Source organism: Thrips palmi, unplaced genomic scaffold (assembly GCF_012932325.1).
Source record: "Thrips palmi isolate BJ-2018 unplaced genomic scaffold, TpBJ-2018v1 HiC_scaffold_5, whole genome shotgun sequence".
NCBI classification, from domain to species: domain Eukaryota; kingdom Metazoa; phylum Arthropoda; class Insecta; order Thysanoptera; family Thripidae; genus Thrips; species Thrips palmi.
The window spans coordinates 9,650,745-9,662,335 of NW_023144632.1; the positions used below are offsets into that span (position 1 = coordinate 9,650,745).

General features: G+C 59.5%; 2 protein-coding genes and 1 long non-coding RNA gene across 3 annotated transcripts; 2 read left to right on the forward strand and 1 right to left on the reverse strand.

The window, feature by feature from the left end:
• Nucleotides 1-2,869: 2,869 nt before the first annotated feature.
• On the forward strand, nt 2,870-4,636 carry LOC117651035. The gene is made up of 2 exons (XR_004588079.1): nt 2,870-3,020; nt 3,641-4,636. It is a non-coding gene; the product is annotated as an uncharacterized LOC117651035 (long non-coding RNA).
• A 1,767-nt stretch (nt 4,637-6,403) lies between these two features.
• LOC117651024 (spaetzle-processing enzyme-like) lies at nt 6,404-8,380 on the reverse strand. The gene is made up of 5 exons (XM_034394729.1): nt 8,165-8,380; nt 7,954-8,071; nt 7,599-7,692; nt 7,220-7,524; nt 6,404-6,919 (listed from the first exon to the last, which is right to left on the reverse strand). Exons 1-5 carry the CDS (start codon nt 8,375-8,377, stop codon nt 6,582-6,584), a joined length of 1,068 nt encoding a protein of 355 aa, XP_034250620.1. The 5' UTR covers nt 8,378-8,380; the 3' UTR covers nt 6,404-6,581.
• Nucleotides 8,381-10,367: 1,987 nt separating this feature from the next.
• Nucleotides 10,368-11,357, forward strand: LOC117651028. Its single transcript, XM_034394738.1, has 4 exons — nt 10,368-10,531; nt 10,598-10,721; nt 10,788-10,974; nt 11,050-11,357. The coding sequence occupies exons 1-4, from the start codon at nt 10,441-10,443 to the stop codon at nt 11,239-11,241; spliced, it is 594 nt and encodes a 197-aa protein (XP_034250629.1). The 5' UTR covers nt 10,368-10,440; the 3' UTR covers nt 11,242-11,357.
• Nucleotides 11,358-11,591: the final 234 nt, after the last annotated feature.

The following is an 11,591-nucleotide window of genomic DNA, read 5'->3' on the forward strand; positions in this document are numbered from 1 at the left end:
GCCGGTACGTGGTGGCGGGCAGCGCGTCCGCCCTGGCCGCTGCCCTCATGGCCGCCCGCGTGCCGCCGCACAACCCCGCGGCGCGGCAGCGCCCCAGGAAGTCTCGGAGGCGCGCTTGGAGCGGCGAGCCGCACATGACCGCCAAGTCGGTCACGGAGTGCTCCAAGGGCAGCGGGAACGTGTGCAGGCCGGGGAACTGCGCCATCCAGTCCGCCATCATCGCCTCCGGCAACAGTGTGGCGGCGCTCCGTGTTTCGGCGATGTGGCTCAGGACGTCTTTGAAGCCCATGCCCTGGGCTTGGTAGTACTGCACCCTGTTCGTAAGCCCCAAGTCTTGCAGGCTGCACATGGCCTCGTGGCCCGGGCTGAGCACCAGGATGGTGAGGTTGCTGGCGGCGAGCTGCTCCACAGAGTTGATGTTGCTGACAGGACTGCCAACGGTGAGCCTGCTGAGGAGCTGCCCCTGGTACGAGGCAGAGATGACGATGCTCGCCAGCAGCCAGCTTCCCCAAGCAGGACAAGCAGGGTGCTGCACTGGCTGGCTGGGAGGCTGGCCGAGCAGTGGCGCAAAAGCCTGCAGCACGGCCTTGCCGGCGTCCGTGGCGAGCGGGCCGCGGCCTCGCGACGCGAGCACGGCCAGGGCCACCGCGAAGACGGACGTGGCCGTCATGCCCCACAGCGAGAAGGGGAACACGCCCGCTAGCGCGGCTATGCCCCCGCCAGGCTCATCCCCGTACCCTCTGGGCACCACGGCCAGCGACCGCCGCATGTCCCAGGGGAACACGCAGAAGTCGTTCTCCGTGCTCAGCCTGGAAAGCCTGGCCACAACGTCCAGGCGGCACCTCGCGGCGTGGAGGTACTTCAAAAAGGACTGACTGCTGCCGTTCGTCCGGGTTATCGTCAACGCAACGCCGGAGAACTTGGAGAACTCACGGACAGTTTGCTCCGCGCGGTCTGCCGAGCGGTTCCAACTTTCTGAAAAGAAGAGCGACTCGACGAGCGCCGTGTGCACGCCGTCGACGGGAGGTCGCCACTGGTGGCACGTCGGCATCAGCAGCTCGTCCGGGCCATGCTGCCAGCCATGCTGCCAGCCATGCTGCCAGGCATGCTGCCAGCCATGCTGCCAGCCATGCTGCCAGGCGCGCTCGGGGTCCCACCTGTTGACCTCCTTCCCGAGGGACGGCCAGGCGTCCCCGCAGCTGCAGGTGTTGCGGTAGACCGTGGCGCTGCCGTTGCGGGCGGCCAGCACGAGCAGCGTGTTGGAGAGGCACTTCCAGGACAGGCCCTGCACCACGGCCGACACGTTGGTGTCCGGCCGGGCGGTCGCCCACATCACCACCCGGGCCAGCCTGGGGATGGTGGAGACGGGCACCGCCTGCACCAGGGCGGCGGGGGAGTCCGCCACCACCACCACGAGGGCGTCCTGCTTGGCCATGTGGAGCGTGGCGTCCCTCCACAGGTCGGTGTCGCTGGGCAGGAGGGAGACCGCCACTGTGCCGGGCAGGCGGCGCAAAAAGGCGCCCAGCCAGGGCAGGTCCCCGACGACGAACACGTGCTGGCCGAGGAGCGGCGACACCAGTGACAGCGCGCACACGGCCTCGGGGGGGTCGTCCGGGACGGGCGGCGACGGCCAGGCGCGTGCGGCGCCCGGCAGCGCGAGCACAACCAGCAGGCCGAGCACCGGGAGGAGCATCGTGTCGACGAGCGGAGGGCGCTGGGCATCCACCCTGCCGCCGATTCTGCTGCTCTGGGAGCGCCAGGCGCCGCCGAAGGCGCCAAAGGGGCCAAAGGCGGCCGAGTATGTGGCGAATCGGGGTTCAGTTTACCGTGCACTGGCAGCTTGTCACGTTAACAATGCACATCAAAGCATGGGCGCTTCGTTAACGGCGAGTGTGTTTGTGTGTGTGTGTGTGGGGGGGGGGATATTTACAGTAGAGGTCGGAAACGAACCCACCACTGGAGGCCAAATTCCGTGTCAGTACAGGTACACTCGCAGCTTTGCCATGCCAAACTTTTTTCCGTCGTGCTTCGCTTTTCTTCTGGATGAACGAAAAGCCAAGAAACGCATCTTGTTCGTTTTAAATACGCGCAATGCCCGGCCCATATACGGATCGCATCGAAGCGGTCTCAGACACTACTGCTTCTTTCTAGAATAAAGTTCCCACCTTGCCATGAGCTCGAAAGGGCCGAGGTGCCTTGCTGTACGGCGAGTGTCAGCTTGATGTGTCGGTGATTGGAAGGGTCCGCGGCGTCGGGTTTTGACGAGTGCGCCAGGTCGTTATGCATCGTTGCCTCGTTGATTTGTTTTTGAGGGCTTCCTGTGTAATGGCGCGTTCGATCCACTGGGCTAACCTCGCTACCTCCGTACAATAGATGTAGTATTATCAGTGAAAATCGAAGCAATGTCTCACACCGAAACTTTATCTAATGAGAGGGCTCCGTGGAAAATGTCAGCTTTTTCTGCCTCATTTGCTCCTGTTCGGTCGCCTTGGTCCCCTCGTATCAATACCAGGAACACTTCGTTCGGCGCGCGCATGCGCGCATCCCGTGCACGAGACAAGCCGTCCGGTGACGGGGCTGCCCGGCCTGGGCCCGGCCGGCGCGGCCGGCTTACGTGGAGTGAATGCATAGCGGGCACCGGGCGCCACCGACACTCTGCAAGCCTCAACGTCAAAGGCATCCGACAGGATGTTACGTCCTAGCGACGCTCTTCCAGGAACTAGCAGGGAGACTGGCCTACGCCACTCGGCCGCTGAATCATTATTGTACACAAAGACCGCTCTCGAGATAGCGACACAAGGTGACAGGGGACTAATCTACAGGGTGGTGGAAGGAGTGGGGGAGGGGGGGTATCGCAGGCTGGCCAAGCTAGCCCGTCACTCGCAGGGCCAGTGGCAGCAGCTCGCGGGCCTAGGACGCCAGCATTCATCCTCTCCTCTCCGCACCGCCAGGCCACCCGTTCGCCCTCTCGACTGGCATCGCCAGCTGCCGGCACACCCACCGCCACTTCACTGCAGCAGGTGAGCGCGCCGTGCCGTCCACGCCATGGTCCGCGCGGTCGCGGCACTGCGAAACCGAGTGGAACTCCGCACTGGCCGTGTTGCATTTTCTGTCTCCGCACTTTTGGAAGAGCAGGGTTTGCAGTTCCGCACTTCAAGCGTAGAGTTCTCTTGCGCCATGCCAAGAGATCTGAGCCCTGTGACCTTCTCCACACTTGAAGTGCCGGGACTGCTAACTCCACAAGTCGAGGGGTGACCCACTGTCAAATTTTATGTACAATGATTGTGTGAATGTGCAAGAATGTGCAAGATTTCTGGCGTTTTTGCCACACTTGTTGCCTACTTACAGGCGTTTTTGCCACCTGAATGTGGAATGTGGTCAAATTTTGTACAATGAATGTGTAAAGCTGTTCCCCCCTCGCCACAAGTCCAAGCGTCGATAACTAGTCGGCTATTAATATGTACCACGCGAGTCCCTTCATTGCTCAGCAGTTATTCTGAGCGACAAAGTGAGCTCGCGGCCATGCAGTAACTAGGGCACTGCCGTTCATATAAGAGCCAATAACACTTTTGGAATGCACGCTCGCAGGAGTATACCACCCCACTGCGAGCCCCAGTGATTTGTGTCTCCCTTTCGCCAGGATGAGCGGGCCATACGACCAGCAGCCGCAGGGGTACTACGCGTACCCGCCGCCCCCTCCCGCCATGGGGCCGCCGCCGCCGCCGCAGGCGTACGGCTACCCGCAGCCGGGGCCGCCGCCGCCCGTGGTGGTGGTGCAGGAGCGCGACGACGGCGACGACGGCCCTGACTGCAACCTGCTCACGTGCGGGCTGCTCGCCGGCTGCTGCTTCTGCTGCTGCCGCATGTGCTGCTCGGACTAGGAGACCGAACGTTTTGGGATGCGCGTAATGAACTTGATGATGTTGCAGTGTTTGCTACAGTGTGGACTTGAAGCGTGGCCACGTCCTTGTGATAGTCATTGTGATGGATCAGTGCGGTATGTCTAGGGTGAGCTGGCTTGCCCTCGGGCTTACCTAGGCCGCGAGCAGGCACCCGTCCGTCAGCACCAGGCTGCCCCTTGGCATCTCATTGGTATGCCATTAGTATGCCATTAGTGTCGTCAAGCAACCGCTGCATCCTAGAAACAAAAATAGCAGTCCACGGACAGAAGGGCTTGTCATTGCAAGTCGAAAATATTGGGTAGATCAAGATTCCGCGGCGTATTGTGTTCCGCCAAACCGGACGTGCGGTTCCTAGAACCGCGCGGCTGATAAGGCAAAGCCGTGATAATGGCCGCACCTCGTATCGACTTTTCGCTGGTGGCGCAGCTCACAGGATGCGGGGAACCAATAAAATATTTCGGACGTGCCTCTTTAATTTAGTCGTATTGTAATTTCGATTAGGATTAGAATGCTACACTCGATCATTTGGATGTAGGTTGTATAGTAAAGATGATAAGAACAGCAGGCTCGCTCAAGAGTGCACACACCAAGGTGACTGAGGCGGAAAAAACCGTTGCGGGGGAACAGTAGGATTGAATGGGTGATCATCAGTTTTGTATTAAGTGCGAGAAATCGCTTGTATCAACAATGTAAAAAAAGAGTGGAGATTATAGAAATACCAACGAAATCCTTAACGCGCTTGTTATTTCGAAACCCTTTTTCTGAGCCACTCTCAAAAGCCAGCGGGAGTGGGCCGAAGCTGTTGCCGTCCAAGCGACCCACACCGGAAGCAAGTGCTTATCCGGGAACCGCGCGAAGCGAGGACATATCTGCGACTATCACGGCAACTACTGCTGATAAAGCGACACCGTCACGCTCAGCGCCTTTGGCTCGAGCACTTCACACTTCAAAATGCATAGGCTCAGTTTTGAAGAAGAAGAAAAAAAAAACGGTGTCAAGGTTTCAGCTAGAGCTTAAGGCGCTTGCCCCCCTGCCGGACTCCGGCGATGGCTAAAGGAACTTATTTTGTGTATTGACGGGGAGTCGTTTTTGCGAATACTCCGTGCCATTTTCGTTCAGGTAGTGTAGCCTTCTCCCGAGAGATGGCACTACAGTCAGGTACTTCCAAAAAATAAAAGGGTCCTAGTTCTGGGTGGAAATCCCTATACCTGCCGTGCATTCTGGCCGGTGACGGACAGCGCGGTGCGTTTTGGCAGTGTCGATGGCCAGACAGTGCGGCGACAGTGCGGCGCGGCCGGTGCAGCCCGGGCCGCTCGAACAGATGTCATTGTCCGTCTCTGTCTCACCCGCGCAGTGCAAGCGAGACGGCCGAGGCGAGGCATGGAGGGGGAAGCAGTGGCCGACTGGCGAGGCGCGCGGCTCACTGTGGAGTCCGATGCGCTCCAGTTTCCAAATTTAAAATTTGAATGTTGCAACTGAGTGGTGGCGGTTGGGTACCAACAATTTCCTTTTTCTTTTACGATCATTTTGACACCAGTTCAACATCGATTTGAAATCGGGGATAAAATTTCTTCTACGGCCTTCAGCTCCTCTTATCAGACTCTGAGGATGAAACGTGTCACCCCTTTCCCTTCGCGTCGTCCTTCTCGCCAAATTGTGGCCAGCGCGACGCGTTCAAGTCGCGAGGGACTCGTTGGTGGACTGGCTGGATCGGAGTCCGAGCAGGCCCGGCACCTCAGCCGGCGCGCTCCAGGTCAGCGTCTGCAGCTCCGGCTTACCGCGGGGGGAGAGGGGAGGGGGAAGGCGGCGAAGACAATGCCCGGCTGCAGGCGAGCTGTCTGTCATAAATGTGTCGCGCCGCACCGGCCGGCCTGCACCGAGTTCGGATACCTGCCACCGCGCCACTGTCCAGAGCCCCGCCAAACGACCGCCAACTTCAAAATGGGTTAAAGGGGGGGAAAAACAGTGCTTTACTTGTGCAACTCACCCTCAAAAAGTATCAATGATAGAACAAATCTGAAGGTAGATTTGTGTAGGGGAAAGACGTGCGCATTCAGTGTGACCCCTTGGGGAATGAAATTCCGAGATCATGTCTCTCAAATCTGGAGTACAACTTTGAACCAATTTTGGCCCAACTTTGACCACCTATTTGGACTACAAGGAGTGTAGGCACGAACCTCGGAGGGGTCACACTGAATAGGCGCTCATTTTTACTGCACGAATATGTAATTGGTTTTGATCCACGTATCGTACTTTTGACGGGTGAGCTGCACGAAGTTTGGACATTTCAGGGTTCAATAACTTTGTTCAAATTTGAACTAGCGTCATAAAAATTTGAGAGGGGCATCATAACTGAGTTCCCAACATGTGTTCCAAATTTGAGCCTAATCCGTTAACTTAAATTTAGGGGGGCAATCGCCTTAAAGGAATGCTCTGTAGAGGTCTGAGGTCTGACGTCTCACCAAGTCAGAATGTCAACCTAGCCTAATGAAGGACTCATGCGTGCCTCGATATTTTATTGCAGTGATGGAGAGTGCACAGTTTGTTCTCTGAGATAGAATAAAACTTCAAAATCGCCGGACTAGAAGAAACATTATTTAACGCATTCATACTGTCCGAAAAACAAGCCTTTTTTTTTTTTTTTTAAAGGCAAATTGATTGAAAAGCAACGACTGCGCGTCAGTGCACGCTGCCGTTTTCCGCGAGCCTGGCCAAGATCCACGGCACGAAGGGGGCCACGCGGGTGGAGACCGTGGGCACGCCGTCGTTGGCGCCGATGTCGCAGGCCTCGGACGACAAGACCCCCACGAGGGACTCCACCGCTCGGGAGTCGCTTCCCGTCAGGACCGAGGCGCCGGTCAGCGGGCCGCCCGGGTCGCCGCGGCAGGCGTTGGAGCGGTGGCTGGGGACGGTGCACTGCTGCAGCGCGGCGTCGACGCGGCGCGCGGCCGGCAACCTGGTGGCGCACTCCTCGAGCGTCAGCGCCACCAGCTGGCCCTTCGTCATCACGGCGCTGCCTGCAACACGCAGAGACGCGGAGGTGAGGGCGAGGACGGTGAACGCGCGGCTCGCTTGTCAAACCAAGTGTGGAGAGCTACACTGTGGAGAACTACACTCTCTCTGGTGCGGAGTGATTCTCCAGTTTGCAGTCTCCACACTTCAACTGTGGAGTAGCCCTGAAAGCCTCTGCCTCTTTTGGCATAGCGCGGAAGCGTGGAGACTGCAAACTCTGCACTTCCAAGTGCGGAGGATGAAAGTTCCACCCCTCCGCGCATTTCAAGTGTGGGATTCTCCGTACTTCCAACGCTGCAACGCACCGTTGTTGGCCTGCGTGCCCCAGCCGTGCGCCACGAGGAAGCGGTGGCCGCGGGTCGGGGGGACGACGACGCCGTCCACGGGCAGGCACACGGGGCGCACGTCGTCGGTGAAGCTCACGGCGCGCCGCAGCCGCACCAAGGCGATGTCGTTCCTGCCGTCCGCGTGCTCGGCGTGCCCGGGGTGCTCGATGACGGTGTCCACGGCCACGTCCAGCGCCGGGGCGGCGCACAGCAGCTGGTCCTGCGCGACGTCGGAGCAGTCCTGCTCGGTGCCGGTGTCCAGCTCGCCCAGGCGCGCTGACACGCTGCAGCAAGGACCAGAACGTGGCCGTGAGGTGCGGGCCGGCGTCGCGACGGACTCGATCGTCGGCGTACTCACGGGGTGCGAGGCACGACGCAGTGCGCCGCCGTCACCAGGTACAGGTCGGTCACCAGCGAGGCCGAGCAGCCGAACTCCAGCGAACCTTTCCCCGCTGCAGCCAGCACAAACACCATTCAATTCGGGTGCGCCATTAACAGAGCCAGCCTCAACGACGCCACGGCCGCGGCCACGGCACTGCGATAGTGTCAAGCCAAGGCCGCGATCGGCATAAGCCTATTTCACGTATCGCCAGCTGGACCGCGGTTAGCGCTTGGCCGCTCTGTCTCTCTCGCACCCCTGAGGGGCGAATCAGCAGTGCGAGGGAGACTGAGCGCCGAGACCGCTGTTCGAAAAACGCTGTTCTCGCACTTACAGCGGTAAGCCAGGCGAACCACCCACGGGGCTTCGAACACGCGGACGGTGGTGCTGAAGAGGAGCCTGTCGGGGTTCGGCAGCGCGCACTCGTCCAGCGGCAGCAAGGGGCAGCACACCTGCGGACATTCCAGCGTGGCAGACACCGGCTACACTGCACGCCAGGAGGCCGCCGACCGTGGCCGGCGAGGAGGACCCGAGCAAGTGCTCACCTCCGGCATGGCGGCGTCCCCCGCGGCCCAGCCGCACTGCGCGGCCCGCAACGCGGCCTTGCCGTCGGCGTCCAGGGCGGTTCCTTTGGCGGCGAGGCGGCGCAGGGAGGGGCACACTGCCAGGGCCACGCACTTCTCGTGCTGCTCGCAGGGGCGCGCGCCCACCGCCACACACACGCCGGCCACGACGAGGAGCACCGCGGCGGTCGTCATTGGGTGTCCTTTGTCGAGCGGAACTGAACCACCGCGCCAGCCACGCCGCGGTGGCCGCGGTGGCCGCGGGGAGAGGGCGGCTGCGACCAGCTCAGTGGCGAGGAGTAGCGAGGAGGGGGAGAAAGGGGGAGGGGCATGGTTGCTGGACCCGGCACCGCCCGGCACCGCCCGCCACCCGGTGCAGCGACATGGATGCGGCGACGGGAAGCGCGACTGGTTTCGCCAGGACGACTCGGCGAGGGCTCCTGGCTGGCTGACGTCATGCACGGAAAAAAAGGATTAGTTGTGACAACTAACATGTTAGTTGAAAAGCGTCCAAAGAAGATTTTAGTTTTCACGACTAAAAGTTTGCTGCTCGAACGAATTTATAAGTTGGAACGACTAAAAAACTACAGTTGGCTCAAGGATAAAGTTGATTGTGCCTACACTATGTTAGTTGTGATGACTAACATGAGCGTCACGAGAGAAAAGAAGCTTCGTATAAGAAAAACCTTCAACGGGTATCGATCGCGGAATCTGTGATCTGAGAGCTGCTGAGGCTATCCACTGCGCTGTGGTGAGCTGATAGCGGGAGAATGACCAATGACGCTGATACAGCAAACTGACCGATGCTAGGACAAGCGACGATTAAATGATCGCCCGAAAGTCGGGTCTCCTAAGAATGTCCGCAGCGCAGTGGGCAGCGTCTCTGATTGACAAGCGACAGGTCCTAAGTTCGATTCCCGCCGCAGATTTTTTTTCTGTGCGTGGTTTATTTTCTTCCGTGACGGTCGTGTTAATCCTCACAACTAACATAGTGTACGCACAATCAACTTTATCCTTGAGCCAACTGTAGTTTTTTAGTCGTTCCAACTTATAAATTCGTTCGAGCAGCAAACTTTTAGTCGTGGAAACTAAAATCTTCTTTGGACGCTTTTCAACTAACATGTTAGTTGTCACAACTAATCCTTTTTTTCCGTGCATGACGTCGGAGTTTTGTCCTAACGGGGTCAACGGCCGGTAGCACAGTTCAGGAGGACCGAAATTGCATACGGACAGAGTTGTGTGGTAGCGCAAAGTACCGTCCCCTCCCGCAGCAGGAATCCTGCGTGGCTAGCAGAGTGGCAGTGCCTTCGACGCTCTGTCTCTCTCGCGCTCGTGGTGCGTTCCACGAGGGTGCGGGAGAGACAACAGCCACTGCTCCCCGCTTGGACCCCGCTACCCCGCTACCCTCTACGCGCTGGCCGTGATCCAGATCAGTCGCGCGGCGGGGCGCGGGGCGGGGCGACAAGTCAGCGTTTTAAGGCGCTGATGCTGTATGGTCAAGCGCGTAATTCGATCAGATTGAGTCAGCGAGTTTGCGGAACCGGAGAGATGGCGCTGCCGAGGCCGGCGTCGCACAAGTGGAAACTCCATCGAAGTGGAGTAACACCTAGCCGTGCCCCGGGCGCTGTCAACAAAGGCAACGCGCAATACGACGACGCCACGCTCTCGCTTGTTCGCGTTCGAACCGTCGCGCCGGAAGGCCGTGGGCCCCGCGGCATTCTCTCTTCGCAGACGAGCAGGGCGGACCCAGAAACGGCCTGAGGGAGGGGCAAGGTATCGCGGTTTGCCTACCTGCAGGGGCCCACTTGCAGGGACAAAGTCTTTGCCCAAATCCGCCGTTTCTAGAAGCATCTGTAATGATCTCCGGACAGACCGGAGCACCGCGTCAGCATCGCCGCCATGGAAGTTTCGTTCCTTTCGCGACCCTCCAGATCTCCGCCCGCCGTCCGGCACCCGGGCAGTTGGACTGATTCCGAGAGTCGTCGCTCTGCCTCTCTCGCACCTATGCGGGACGCCCCATGAGTGCGAGAGAGACAGAAGACGCCTCCCCGAATGGGCCTGCAGGGCGGCGATAACTCCGCGCACGCCGCGCACGTGGACGGACTAGAGGCACCTATCGGCCGCCGCCTGCTGCGGCCAGCAGCACGGCCGAGCCAGGCTAGCCAGGCCGAGCACGGCGCGATGACCCCGCCGAATATAAGCCGCCGGTGGTGGCCGGGCGGGGTGCAGTGCGCGGGTTAAGTTGCAGCAGCACAGTCATGGAGGCCGTCGTCGCCGTCCTGCTGGCCCTGGCGGCCCTGACCACCACGATCGCCCTGGAGCAGGACGCCAAGACCGTCGGCTTGTACAGTGAGCCATCGTCCACCCGGGGTAAATATGCTCCGTGCAGCCACTAATGTTTCCGTCTTTTTCTAGGCGCTCCCTTCTCGTCCATCGACTACCTGGTCGGGGAAAAGGGCGGCATCGACGCGGTCTTCAACAAGTGCGTGGTAGCGGCTTTCAGGAACAAGGATGAAATCAGCGCCTTCGTGGTCCCCAAGTACGTGTTGTGCGTGGAGTCGGCTGGCGGTGGCGTCCGAGAGTCATGTCGGTGTTGTGTTTGCAGGGGCATCAAGAGCATCTACGACCCGGCCAACGGATACCTGCAGCCCCTCCGCGAGTTCATCAACAGCGCCGTCCCCAAGGCCGCCCTCACCCTGAGCGCCGCCCGCTTCCTGGCGCTCCCCGAGATGTCCCTGCCCGTGCACCACATCCACATGCCCGCCACCGACCTCGAGACCACCTTCCACCAGGTGGGTGGGCCGGGCCTCCACTCAAACCTCAAACCAGGGAGGAAAATGACGGTTTTGCCCTGTTCTCACGTGCAGGCCGAGGAGGCCCACCCGTACGTCCTGTTCGTCGCCAAGGACGTCATTCGCGGCGGGAACCGCTTGAGCATCGAGAACCTGCACCGTCTGGGCGACTTCAGCTTCGAGCAGGGCTCCGTCGAGATCGTCCACGACTTCGCCCCCACGAGGCGGGCCGGGGACCTCGAGCCCAGCAAGACCGCAGAAAATTGACGCGAGGCGGAAAAGTAAACGCTGTTTTTTGTCAACCTAGGGCAGAGTGCCATCAGGGAGGTCATGACTCCTGCAACAGTGGAGCACGGTTTGCCATAAAGATGCCGTGAACAGTTTCAAACCCTGGTCTTTTATCCTGGCCTTCACTCGCTGTAAGTCTGGAAATTACTCGAAAAACAACACTCTACCTTTCGTGCCACAAGCTCCTCCTGGTTAGAGTACTGCGGCCCGACGCAGTGCCAACAATTTCCGCCATTGTGACTGTCAAGTTACTAAAAATAATTTTAAAAGTGCCAACAAATTTCTAGTACTAAGCAGAAGATAAACGCTTTGATGTAAGGAAGGAGTGA